The 14,696-nt window shown below is 42.8% G+C and overlaps 1 protein-coding gene across 1 annotated transcript; it reads left to right on the top strand.

Annotated features, from left to right (window-relative positions):
- Nucleotides 1–4,187: 4,187 nt before the first annotated feature.
- Nucleotides 4,188–14,071, top strand: LOC310857216 (butyrophilin subfamily 1 member A1-like; the record flags this gene model as incomplete). The annotated part of the gene is made up of 6 exons (XM_083762826.1): nucleotides 4,188–4,320; nucleotides 8,061–8,399; nucleotides 8,518–8,832; nucleotides 11,430–11,753; nucleotides 12,589–12,641; nucleotides 14,027–14,071. The coding sequence occupies exons 1-6, from the start codon at nucleotides 4,197–4,199 to the stop codon at nucleotides 14,069–14,071; spliced, it is 1,200 nt and encodes a 399-aa protein (XP_083618952.1). The 5' UTR covers nucleotides 4,188–4,196.
- Nucleotides 14,072–14,696: the final 625 nt, after the last annotated feature.

Genomic DNA, 14,696 nt, shown 5'->3' on the forward strand with positions numbered 1-14,696 from the left:
ATACATATACAGTGAGGGGAAAAGGGGGGGGGGGATTCAAGATTTTACAGAGGCCAGTTTCGACACCGTTTTTGATTGATTGAAGTATTTATTAACAGTTTGCAGAATTACAGTACATTTCAAGCAAAACTCAATACGAAAACTGTCTACTCTCTAGTGGACGACACTATTACATTTGTAGGGTCCACCGTTTTCAATTCATCATAACATAGAGACAAATATAGCCTACACAGTCAGTCAGTCAGTCAGATTGATTGACTGATTGATTGAAATATTAGGCATACCATATTCTGAAAAGAGGACACATGCGCGCAAAGGCGGGGAGTGGGTGAAAATTTGCCAAAGAGACTCAAAGTTGCTTTATAATTTAAAAATACATATTTATAAATATGCATTTACCTAAAGCATTTGTGTATTATATTAACTGTATAAAAATAATCTGTCACATACAAGTAAGACGCGCAAACGCGTGAAGCGAACGCAGCTTGTGTGTGTGTGGTTGTGTGTGCGTGTGTGTGTGTGTGTGTGTGTGTGTGTGCGCGTGTGCGTGTGCGTGTGCGTGTGCGTGTGCGTGTGTGTGTGTGTGCTACAGCTGCGCCCTGTGTGTGTGTGTGCTACAGCTGCGCCCTCTGGTGGCGGGCGGGTGGTGTAACAGTGGGACAGACACACAGACATTCAGCCCTTGCTGTCATAGTAAGTGGCTCACTGCGTTCGCAACAACTATATTCTGTAATAGTTATTTAATTAACATTCAGGATCTTTAGAAAAAAGTGAGGTGTAACATTCTTAAAAATAACCTCATGTCTATAATGTAAAATATAAATAATGCCTCAAAATATGTGAATTAAACAAACAAAAAAAACAGAGGTAGCATATTTTCCAATCCTCATCGCCCTGGTCTTCCTCCTCGTCTCCCTGGTCTGCCTCGTCTCCCTGGACTTCCTTGTTTGCCCATGCATATTTAGCTGAAGAGCTTATTTTCCCCAGCAGTTTCCGATTGCTCATCAAATAAGCATGAAAGTCCTTGCAGGGTGTTTCTTTGAAGTTGTATTGCACACATAGAAGCCCCTTCAGTGACTCAACAGACAACCTGCTTTTCTCCTCGCTCCACTGGCTCTGCATCAGTGAGAAAACCCTCTCAACATTTGCATTGTGAGAAGGAAGGGCAAAGACAAACTGTGCAATCTTCAGTAGCTCTGAGTAACATGCAATGCTTTTGGCCTTCTCAAAATATTTTGACCACATCTGGTGCACTTGCAGGCCTTTGAACTCTCCATCACTATTGCAGCTCTCAGTGAATTTCTTGAGATTGGTGACCTGATCAAAACACTTCATCAATTGGCACCCCCTTTTCTCCTAGGTACTTGATGCAGGGTTCCACATCATTCCAATTTGGTGTCTCACTCAGATCCATCCACATGAACGGGGTGAATTCTTCCATGGGTGTCATCCACTTCTCCAGATACTGCAGACATGCACTGTACAGACCTTGTACATCAGCACAGAATTGGTCACATTCCTTTCCAAGTCCATTTGTGCGCTTCTGTGCCAGTAGTCCCTTAACTTTAATGGACATGAAGTTGTTTCTCTTGCGTTCCTCAAGCATAGTGAGGACACTGTGCAAGATGTTACACACTTACACAATGGAATTCTTCTCCTTTTCCATTTCTTGAATGCGTGAGTGGAATACACACATGAGTGAGTGCATGTGCCAACGGTAAATCTCACCAAATTATTTAAAAAAAAACCTCTTGATCATTGCGGGTGGCTTTTCCTGAGACAGAAAGTATCCCTTTAATGCTGGAAACATCTGCAGCAGCCTCTCAATTCCAGGGAATAATGACAGCCATCGTGTCTTGCTGTGGGAAAGGAGATTTCTGAATTCTCAGTGTGCACAGTGTAAATGTGGAAGTACTGGTAAATCTTGAACAATGATATTCTCAACTTCTGCACCATGATGGACACAATTGTTCAATATGTGTGCTGGGCAACCCACACCGACCAGAGTCTTGTTCTGCAGCAACTTCTTCATTTTGCAAACACATTCTTCCCCCCTTCATCACGTCTGATTCCTCCGAAATGTGTGTTGCAATTGTCACCAGCCAATGCAATACATTTGTCTGACAAATTGTTTTTTCTCAATGTTTCAATCAAGTAGTTTGCAATGGTTTCGGCTGTCTCATTAGGTGTGTCTTTGACCTCAAGCAATGTTGATTGTGCACCACCTTTCTTCCAGTCAAAATACTGGATTATGATTGGGAATATTTTCACTGCACCATGGTTATGAGAGTATGATGTGCGTCTAATATGAATATTCTTGCTAAGGGTCTCTACAATGATTCAGTACCCAGTTGTAATACATTGGGTGGGTCTAGCCCTATTAATTAGCTCGAATCTGTTAGATATTTGCATAAATCAATAAACATCTGCAATACATCTCATTACAGAACGTACAATTGTAATAAGTATAGGCTACATATTTGTAGCCAGGCCTACGTTACCAAGTAAAATGGTTAGCATACGCATCATGTATTTTAACAATGTAAATCATGAAATATTCTAATTTGTTGTTGTTAATTTTCAGTGTTGGGCAATTAGAGTAATATGTTAATTACATATTACCCCTTAAAAAAAAATATATTACCTACAATAATTACAACACTGTATTACTTGGTAAGAGCAATACATTACCTATTATATAATATTACATATTATTTTTGCGCGCCCCCCCCACACACCCCTACACGCACGCACGCACACACACACACACACACACACACACACACACACACACACACACACACACACACACACACACACACACACACACACACACACACACACACACACACACACACACACACACAAAGGGATCCTACAACAGCACAATGTCTGTTTTGTTTTCAATAAATGAAAGCCTGGGTATCGAGGCTACTGTTTTTACTCGTTACTGGGTAAAGTAATAATATTACAGTAGTATATTACTAATAGTAAGTAACAGGCAACACCAGGCCTGGAATTTCATCCTTTTAGGGGCAAGACCACTTGGCCTTTAGTGTGGTCAACTTTTTTAGGGCACAAGGCCAAGTGGCAGGGCATGAAGGCCATCAATTAAAACAATGATTTTAAGTCCCCGGTCATCATTATTTTAGCTTAAAGGTTAAGGATGATTACATTTTTTCTTTATTTAAAGGCGAACATTGGTTCAGAACAGTGCTTCTTAAATAAATAATGAAATGGCCTATGACCCTGTCACCCTAGGGCCTAGGCTAATTATATACATTTAATTTGGGGGTCCTTGAAATTAAAATGAGGATCAGTGGATTAAACTGTGAGTTAATTCACAGAAAATACAATGACAAACAGCCTACATTCATTTTTATAGCCCTATGTTTCTGTTCTGCCTTGTTTGTTTTTGTTCTGCGTCTTATTCTGTAGCGTGGGCGCCCTCTTGTGGATAAAGGTGGGTGTTGCAGAGAAGATCTCTTCCATACCTGGGTCGCTGTGTATTCACATATTTTAATGTATTGTACCTTTTTAAAGTTGGGCTTTTTATTATTGTTTGGACCCAATGTTTTATATACATTTGTGTCAATAATGTAACTAACTAGCAGACTTTGATCTGAGCCGACTGTTTACTGAACGTGGATGTGAAATAAACATTGTTTTTGTATGGGCGTTTTTCTGTTTAGCATTCAAGAGGCTCTTTCTGTCCGTCGCTTTTACCTTATATTAAGTGATACTGATATGTTTCCAACTCGGTGTGTTTGTAGCCACGCTCCGTGAACCGGTTATTCATAACAACAGCTTTGGAGGAGAAGTTCCAGTTCCAGTTTTCCAGTTCCAGTTCCAGTTTTCCTGGTCACTATATGCGTCTGAGACGCTGAAGTTGACCGAAGGGGATATTTTTGATGAGGTGAGAAGGATGAAAGCTGTCGCCATGTAGTATAGTGTTACGATCCGTGTCCTTCCGGAAAATGGTTGTGTGTAGCTTTACTAAATAAACTTAACTTAGCCTGATTGTCAGACTCTGAGCCTTCATTGCCGGTCTGCAGCAACTGAGCCACAGGGGGGGGGGGGCGTGGGACCTTACAACCGCCAGGTTATTCAGGAGGTTACTCAGGGTCAGAGTGTAGGCTGGGGGGGAAGGTTGAGGACGGTTCACTTCTTCACGGGTGCCTAAAACAAGAACAACGATGGAGGCCCACTCGCTGTCGCTGTTCTTCACAGTAAACAGAGTTTTAACAGCATTAAAGTCGCGGATTACTTTCTACATGTTGTCGGTGCTGTGGAGCAGCATCTGTAACACACCTGTGACAGGTAGGCCTACACTTATTAATTCTCACACTCACTTTTACTAACCGACGCGAAACCGTTACTTTTTCACTGGGAAAACAAACGGGCGTGGTTTCCGTGTTCGTTCCAACTCATTGATTGACTGTTAACTGTGAGTGGACGACCCAATTAAGCATTACACTTGTTTACAACACGGTCCACATTGTTCAATTCATCAAAACATTTAGAGACATACAAACATTTAGAGACATACAAATAGACATTTCTATGTAGCTAAAGAACAGAACAGGAATTCATCATATAGGAAGCAAAAAAGGGAAAAGATACAATATACAGTGAGGGGTGGGGGATTCAGATTTTACAGAGGCCAGTTTCGAATTGCAGCCATCCGTAGGTGCCCTTTGAGAGCGGTTTTGAAGGAGTCAAGGGATTCACATGTCTTAATGACTGTTGGTAGGGCGTTCCACATTTTGGTGGCATAGGAGCGAAAATAATTTAGTCCCTTGTTTGTGCCGAATCTGGGTTGTACATGGTTTGTTGCACTCCCTCTGGTGTTGTGGGTGTGGACTTCGTTTACATTAAGGAAGTATTTAGACAGGTACATGGGTATCTTGGTGGTGTATCGAATCTTGTGGACCAGACCCATTGCAAGATGCTGTACTCTGTCGTCGACCCTAAGCCATCCCAGCCTGTCAAAGTGGGTAGGGGTGAGGTGGGTTCGGGGGGTGAGGCCAAGTAGGAGCCTGACCAGTTTGTTTTGCGAGGTCTGGAGCCTTGTTTTAAGGGCCTTTGAGGTGCTGTGGTACCAAGAGGTGGATGCATAGTCAAAGAAACCTTGTACGAGGGATCCTGTTAAGGTCTTCAAGGTGTTTTTGCTGACCAGTGAGGAGATCCTGTAAAGGAATCTTGTTCTTTGATTGACTTTTTTGATTACGTTGGTGGCCATTTTATCACCGGAAAGATTGGCCTCCAGGATGGAACCTAGGTAGGTAATTTGATCTTTTCGTGTGATAATATTGTCACCCACTCTAACTAAGAAGCCATCTGCCTTGCTGAGATTACTATTTGATCCGAAGAGGATGGATTCAGTTTTTCCCAGGTGTAAGGATAGTTTGTTATCAGCGAGCCAGGTGCAGATTCTACCGAGTTCAGAGCTGAGGGTCTTTTCAACCTGCAGTTTGTTCCTGTCCGAGACCAGCAGTGCTGAGTCATCTGCGAACAGGAACAAGTTGCAGTCACAAGCTGAAGTCATGTCGTTAACATATATTAGGAACAGTAAAGGCCCTAGTATGCTTCCTTGTGGGACGCCACAGCTCACTGGGAGGGGAGGGGACAGTGTTCCGTTCACCTCCACCATCTGTTCTCTCCCCTCCAGGTAGGATTGCATTCAGCTCACTGATGTGCTATCAAAACCAATAGCTTTAAGCTTGTTAACCAGTATAACCAGTTTAACAATGTATACCTCTTGAGAGCTTAAAATGAAATAAAATTTCGTTTCATTTTATGCTATCAAGAGTTAAAGATCTATAAGGGTCCATTTGGTTACTCTCTATCATTTAGCTGGGGACCACCTGGAACCCCCTCAAGGACCACTGGTATCACTAATATAATCCCTAATATGTATGGCATGGTGTAGTACAGTTGAGTTTGGGTTTTGCACCCCCTACTGGCAGGAAATATGCTGAGCTGTGTATCGGACGGTTATTCTCTGGAAATCATCCACCCACATGGAGGGGGGGGGGGGGGGGTGTTCAGGTTATTCAGCGTTTCCGGGGTCGGGTTCGATTTGCAGCCGTCCGCAGTTTTGAAGGAGTCAAGGGATTGTTGGTACAAGTCATCAACTTAAGACATGTGAATCCCTTGACTCCTTCAAAACCGCTCTCAAAGGACACCACAGCTGCATTTCTAAACTCCCCGTAAAATCTGAATGTGTTTGCAGGCATTTAGGCCTAGGCTATATGTTTATGATAAAGGTTATTCTCTTAAAACAACATTAAGGCCTATATGTTTATGATAAAGGTTATTCTATTAAAACAACATTAAGGCCTATATGTTTATGATAAAGATATTATTCTCTTAAAACAACATTTAGGCCTATATGTTTATGATAAAGATATTATTCTCTTAAAACAACATGTAGGCGGCGGCCTATATATTTATGATAAAGCTTATTCTCTTAAAACATAGGCCTAATGATTATTATCAATAAATTAATAGTATATCCATATTATCCAGCAATATGAAAACATCCTCAGCATTAACCACATGAAGCCCCACTAAAGGCCTATTCATAGTCTGGATTTTCGGTGGTGAAGTGACCACCGCTCCGGTGGTGAGCTGACCACCGGAGCTGAAATAACGTTGAGCGGTGGTGAGTAAAAACAGAGAGAAGGGCTGGAGCGGTGGCGGTGGTTTGCTCTTCACCGCGGCTCGTGACGTCATGTTGTAGTTCGGTGGTCACCCCACCACCGTAAATCCAGACTATGTATGAGCCTTAAGCCTGGGGGGGGGGATACACCAAAAGTAGCCGATCTATAAGCAACGTGACGTCCGTATTGTGAGCTTGTAGATCAGCTACTTTTGGTAAAGAATTACCAACAGTAGCTGATCTACAAGCTCGCAATACGGACGTTTGGTGTTAACAAAAACAGCAGTCCAATAAATTACTTAATGAGGTTTTCATGTATTTTTCGCAATTCAATGAAAGAATGTTATATATTTCATGGCAGGAATTAATGAGCCTATTAATAAAACATGTGTTCGTGAGTCGTGACAAAATGAATGTCTCACATGCATTATATTTAGCCTATACGTTTGTGATAAAATAGGTTATTCTCGCAAATATATTCTACAGCAAGTCAGCAACTGATTCCTCTCCTAACGTCATGCGCTGGTGATACAATGAATCAGAATAGTAATACTATTATTATTATTATTATGGGTGATACAATGAATCAGAATAGTTTGCAAATGAATATACTTTTATTAAAAATGAAATAAAGCAATTGCAAAATAAATGCACTAGATCATTAATCTCGAGATCTGTAGCTTCGAGATCCGCCAGGGAAGAAAAGAGAAGGAAAACAAACATTAAAAAGTACATTTCTTTCGCTGGTTCAACTCCTGCCTCTTCTGAGTTGGAGCGCATGCATGCAGAAGCAGTGCACGTGCGCAAACGTGTGCATGTGCGCTCAAGAGCGAGCTTGCGCAATGCATTATGGGGTAGATTTGCTTCGCTGCGTTTTTGTAGTGACCATCGGATGGTCCCTACAATTCCCGGGGGATTGTGGGATACTTCAGTCCACTACATTAGGGTGCAAAAATGCTCACTACATATTCGGACACTAAAACAAAATGGTGGAACCTCAACGCAGTGCACTGTATGTATGGGGCATAGGGAATAAATTCGGACGCAGCCCCGTACTTGTCTGTACTTACGCCAAAGATGGTCTATTTATGAAGAGGGGCGAACTTCATTGGAGCCACTAGAGGCGCTGTGATACCATACCTTGTGAATAACCTCTTATCTGGTGAATTACTCTTTTGTACTTTTTATTTTCATTCTTTCTGAGTGCAAATGTGCACCGTTCTAATCTTGTGATACTATACCATGTGACTATTCTCTCCAATGATTGTACAATGCTGCTGCTGCTACTGTGTTTTGTCTGTGTTCTAAAAACATACTGTACTACTGCACTTTTGCCCAAGACAAATTTCCCCTCGTGGTGACAATAAAGTCTATCTCATTTGGGTTGTGTTTTTAGGACAACACCAGGTCATTGGGTCCTCCCAGCCTGTGCTGGCCAGACTGGGAGGCGAGGCGATCCTTCCGTGTCACGTTGACCCACCGCTCAACATGGAGAGACGTTCAGTGTTGTGGTACAAAGCTGGCCTGGCGCCACCAAACGTTTACGTTTTCCAAGATGGACGTCCCATTACCACCGCCGTGAACATCTTGTACAAACGGAGGACGTTCCTGTTTCACGAGGAGCTGCTACACGGTAACATCTCACTGAGGCTGACCGGGGTGAGGCTCTCGGACATCGGGACCTACCGCTGTCTCGTTCCACACGTGGGCAACAGTACGATCCAGCTCCTTGTTGGTAAGATTTAATGTTCATAACCATAACCATTGTTGGGCCTTAAAAAAAAAAAAAGTGGTTATTCTGGGTTTTGAAATATCAAAAACACTAAAGAACACCAACGTGTATTAATTTAAAGCTGGAGGGCCAAGAGATGACCGAGTGAAATACCTTCCACCACGAGGCAGAGGCATCCGCGTGGAACTGTTCCCAGACTACCGCTCTGTTCCTGAAGCCGTCACCAGCATCCTGTGGAGGCACGGAGGCAACCTAGTAGCGGAGTGGTATCTGCTTCATGGTCTGGATTACTACGGGACGTTTAGACACCGCTCCACACTGGACCCAGACACCGGACGGCTGGTCATCGACAACATGACCGCAGAAGACATCGGGCTGTATTCTGTGGAGATCAACGAGAGACTTCACGGCAAGACTTACCTGCTTAAAGAGATGAGTAAGTATGACTCGTCGTTATGGATCTGTTATTGTCTGTCCTTTATGATTTGTTTTGGTATTTTATTTTATTGAAACATTTATTAGAGAATGTTTGGGATCAGCCGGTCCTCCATGTGATGGATCACTCCAGGGAAGGGGGAGGGGCATAATGGATCACTCCTGGGAAGGGGGATAATGGCGACACAAACTGATGTAACTACTCCCCTGGCGCACCGCAGCGATACGGGGCTTCAGGTGCCTGACATGAAATATTTTCAGATGGGGGTCCGCAGACAAATACATTCATTTTGGGGGGTCCTTGGCATGAAAATGAGAACCACTGGTTTATACAACATTGAGAAACAAGCCCAACTAAGCAACTACACTTTAGAAACAAGCCCAAATAAACAACTACACTTTAGAAACAAGACCAAATAAACATCTACACTTTAGAAACGAGACCAAAAAAAAACAACTACACTTTAGAAACAAGACCAAATAAACAACTACACTTTAGAAACAAGACCAAATAAACATTACACTTTAGAAACAAGCCCAAATAAACAACTACACTTTTGAAACACTACCAAATAAACAACTACACTTTAGAAACAAGACCATATAAACAACTACACTTTAGAAACAAGACCAAATAAACAACTACACTTTGGAAACAAGACCAAATAAACAACTACACTTTGGAAACAAGACCAAATAAGCAACTACACTTTAGAAACAAATTATTTTGTTTTCTTTTAGAGCCTTTGAGGTATTATAAAAGTCTTAAAAGTCTTAAAAGTCCTTAAATTGTCACTCCACTGTCATATGGGGTCCCCCCCCCACCCCCAAATCATGTGGGGACCCACAGGTTGAGAACGAATGGTATATGAATACTCGATATTGCTTTACATGAGGGGCATGAGAAAACGTAAACTTTATTGGGACACCGACACACACACACACACACACACACACACACACACACACACACACACACACACACACACACTAAAACGAGTTTGTTGGTGTGTCTTTGAACTCCTACTTTCTCAGATTGTCGAACGTCAGCAGCCCCTTATGGCCCCTACTACGCCAGCTATGGGCTAATATTATGTAGCTCTACATAGCAGAGGGATTGATTGATTGATTGATTGATTGATTGATTGATTGAAGAAAGCTGTATTAACAGATTTACAGAGAGAGGTTCCATAATTATGGAATGGGAATAGACCGCTAGAGATTAACGTTAGCTTCCACATGTTGTACACTGGACTGGAGGTTTGTTGTGCTGTAGTGATAACAGCGTTAGCTAACCAGCTAATGCGAAGCTAACGTTAGTCCCCCTCTCGTTGTTGTTGCGCACAGCCGTGCTTTCATCCACACTTCCATCTGTTCGCCTTTTTAAATCTAAATGTCCCATCAACGCACGGGTCCAAGGCGCAACCAGGGGGGCAGTCAGACAGATATTTTGTGAAGCCACTAAGGAAATCGGGACTTCCTGAAAGTTCATATAATGGCCTGTTGTGGTGCTGTCATTGGGGCCAAAAAACCCCATAGCACCATAGAGGTCCATGTATTTGGGCCCAACTTCACCTAGACTGTATTACCTTAATAAACATGGTCATGAATACTTTCTGCTTCCAGTCACTAGTTTAAAGTCTAATTTATCATGTCATAATATTCTTTTTGGAAAATTATGGTCCCATTTATAAAAAAAATAACCATGAAGTTGAGTATGTTCTGAGGGGCATGGCTACCGTTACAGTCTATGATCGGGATCCACCCCCCGTTCGAGTCAAAATAAAAACCAACGAAGAAGGGGGGAAGTCCTGCCTCGTTGTCTGGGCCAGCCAATGGGCCAGCTGGGCCCAAACGGATCTAGAAAGATGGCGATTTACAATTCAATCTTACATCCATATCAGACCCGGAGAACGCTTTGTCCATATTTTTTTTACAGTCTATGGGCGCAACGCGATCTTATCTGGTTCTTGGGGGTTCATTAACACTGACTGCAGTGCTGTCTGCTCCTGCTGTCTCCACCTCTAAGGTCGCCGCGCAGACGGCGCAGTCATACACAGGAGTATGACTGCGCCATTTAAAAAAAAGATAACTTTTTTATTTCTTTTACACCAGCGTCGGTGTCTGTGCGCGACAGATTTCAGTTCGTGCGAGGAGATACTTTATTTCAATTGTAATGGAAACTGTAGATATGTTGATGCGGTGCAGTATCGGGCTGGGCTAAAGATGCAATCGAAATCCGGCTCATACCGCCTCCCTCTGGCCAGCCGGGGCGCCTGATGGAGGGGAAAGGAATAACTGTTTGGAATAACGTGTTCGCGTTCCTCCCACACGCTACGTTTCCAACTGGGGAAACTCCCTCTCCTGTCGGGTGAAAAGAAGGGTTTTGGACTCCTCATGCATAGAAGGAAGCATGAGGTCAGTTCAGGGTCAGCAGAAGGCATGTTAACATCTCGTCTTCAGTCAGTTGCCCCAGCGTGTGGGTGTGTGCATGTGTGCGTATGTGCATGTGGGCGTGCCTGCACATGCGTGTGCGTGTGTTCATAATAGATGTGTGGCGCATTGATTCTTCATGTCTTCATTCTGTGTCCTCAACAGAGAAAGTCCCACATCCAAAGCTATCCATCGTGGCACCATGTGACTCCAACTCCAGCAACTGCACGCTGCAGTGCATCGTATTGGGAGACGTCACGGAGTCGGGCGTGGTCGTCTATCGATGGAGGTTCCACGATGAGAAATGGACTCGACCCAAACCCAACGAGACCAGGAGCTACAACGATGAGGAATGGAGCGGACCTGACTCCCGGACCGTGACGATCAGCGACGACGAGGAAGGGAGAAGAGTTCGAAGAATATCCTGTGCGATAAAGAACCGGTTCAGTGTGGAGCAGAGCGACGCTGTAGACAACCCGCTTTACAAAGGTGTGTGTGTGTGTGTGTGTTTTCCGATTTTTTGACTTAAAGCTATAAGAAATACTGTAGGAAATACTCATTAATATAGTGGTTGTTGTCCGTCCATCCATCTTCAACCGCTTGTCCGTAGTCAGGCCGCGGGGGCAACAGCTCCACCAGAGATCTCCAGGGTCCCATTGCCCAGGCGTTTCCGTCCCATTGCCCAGGGGTTTCCGTCCCATGTCATCTCCAATTTGCCAAGAAGATCTGTTACTTTATATCCCATAGCCTGGATGTATGTACTCTCATTGCCCAGTGGTTTCCGTCCATGTCATCTCCAATTTGCCAAAGTGCGGTCCGGGGACCTCAAGGGGTCCTTGAGGGGTTCCTAGGGGGGACTATACGTATTGAATCCTATTGGCTTCTGGGTGGGGGTCCCTGTAACAACATATTTTGAGATGGGGGTCGGCGGCCAATTTTGAGAACCACTGACATAGAAACATGGGTTTTTCAGAAAACTGTCAGGATTTAGAAGACATTTGTAGAATCAGTTCTAAATGGCCATTACTCCAGCTTGCAGCATAAGGTCCCAAACCTGGTGGCTGGCCGTACGGACTTCCATAAAACAATAATTCCTACTAACCCTACCTGGTGGCTGGCCGTACGGACTTCCACTTCCATAAAACTATAATTCCTACTTCCGGTTTGTCTGATCTTCTTGAAACTCCTCCTAGAGGACCTAGATGGTGCAAGCCGGAAGGGGATCTGTTCACTTCCTGTTTTACTAGGAAGCATTCGCAGGGGAATAAAAAAAAATGTAAAGAGATTTTCTTTTCTATTTATGTTTTCTATTTCTGTCTTTCAGCTCCTAAAGGACCAACAGGCAGAGTCTTCATGTTTGCAGTAGCACTGATACTGGCAATTTTAATTTTTTTCTGGACAAAGGATATATGTAAATCTTTAATTTTGTATTTACTTATGTTTATTTTTTTATTTTATTTTTATGTCCAACGGGACATTTAGAATGGAAGCGTTACCCAAGTTGGCCGGTGGCCGACGGGACATTTAGAATGGAAGCGTTACCCACGGCTCATTAGTCGCCGTTACAATGCATCAGGTAACCAAAAGAAACAACCAAAAACATCACGGGAGGATCCATTAGCCGTTTGCTGACCTCCTGGTGACGACCCGGGGTAATTTTCACCTTTAAAACAAATTGGCTATAATGCACAGCATACATGTAACGAAGTGGTCCTCCGTTACTGATATTGGGCACATTTAAGTATGTATATTTGCACACAAAGGAAGAGTCATGAGTTGAACTGGTTTATTGAAAGTATTATGAACATGAAAATACAATTATGCAATATGAGACTGTGTTATGGGTACTTGAATACTGACTGCTTCTGTTCTGTGTGTTCAGGCAAAAGAGTCCCAGGCTACCAGAGCACCATGTATTGGTCTGGACTGGACCACAGTGAAATAGCAATGGGGGGTGTTTGAGTTATGCATTGGAGCTGCTAATGATAATGTGATATGTGGGTTATCTTGCAATAGTGGGCATCATTGATATGTACTTACCGGTGTAGGGATATAGATTTATAGGTTCATGTGATGTGGGTTATGTGGGGTTCAGGGAAGTGTTGCATCTTTAACCAGGTAATATGGTACAGTCTGCACTGATTGGTTCAGCTGACTATAGAGCGTCGCAGTCCCTCCCCCTTTCAGAATGACCAGTGGCCCAGGAAATGAAATGCAATGCATTTCTCCTATCGGATTTTCTTTAAGTATTTATTTAAAGACGGTTACGCCGCAGACAAAGCCAACTCGGATCGTGAGAAATCATGACAATGAACACAATGTTTTGGGCCGATCAAATAATTTATAAGAAGAAAAACAAAACAAATAGTGTTGTCTCCTGCCTTTATTTTCTTCTTTCTAATGATTTGATCGGCCCAAAATATTGTGTTCATTGTCATGATTTGACACAATCCGAGTTGGCTTTGTCCGCGGCGTAACCGTCTTTAAATAAATACTTTAAAGAAATGCCTATGAGAAAATGAACGACGATTTCTTTTCCGGGTCTCTCGAGGGGGCGGGACTGCGACGCTCTATAAAAGGCTGCCAGGAAGCACACAACAACTCAGTGTTGGATTCAGTGAGAGGGCATGGTGGAGCTGCACACCAACATGCCCTATCTGTTTGCTGCTTGTGTCATGGCATTTCCCATGCTGTCCACCTTCTTTTTGGAATAAACCACGGTGTGGCTGCTTTTTACCTCCTGACTCTGTGCTCATTTCCAGCCACTTATCGGGACGACACTACAATACACCTGCTACTTTGTCTGATCTCAGGTTCATGAATATGTAAATGGTAAGTTGGTTTCAGGTTTTATATCCACCCAGTTGGATATTCGAAAATGTTAGGGACCGTCAATAAATTACAGATTGCATTTCTTTTTAAATGCTATATCTCCTAGACAAAACCACCTGGACACACCAAAACACATCACAATGTTCATTGGCCATGCCTACATGATGCACACCCCTTTTATTTTTTATGAATTTCTGAAATCTAAGAAATTGAATAACTTTTTGGTCACATGACCTTTTCAATAAAATCATTGTTCAAATTATTTGTCAGTAATTCCTACATCATGCACACCCTTTATTTTGAAATTATTCTTCAAAATGTATTTTTTATGAATTTCTGAAATCTAAGAAATCGAATAACTTTTTGGTCACATGACCTCTTCAACAAAATCATTGTTCAAATTATTTGTCAGTAATTCCTACATCATGCACACCCTTTATTTTGACATTTTTTCCTATCAATGTATTTTTCATGAATTTCTGAAATCTAAGAAATCAAATAACCTTTTGGTCACATGACCTCTTCAACAAAATCATTGTTCATATTATTGTCTGTCAGTCATGCCTACATCATGTAGGCCCTCAGGTCGCCAGTTGATAT

This window comes from Protomyctophum parallelum (assembly GCF_964188405.1).
Source record: "Protomyctophum parallelum genome assembly, chromosome: 4".
Taxonomy (NCBI): domain Eukaryota; kingdom Metazoa; phylum Chordata; class Actinopteri; order Myctophiformes; family Myctophidae; genus Protomyctophum; species Protomyctophum parallelum.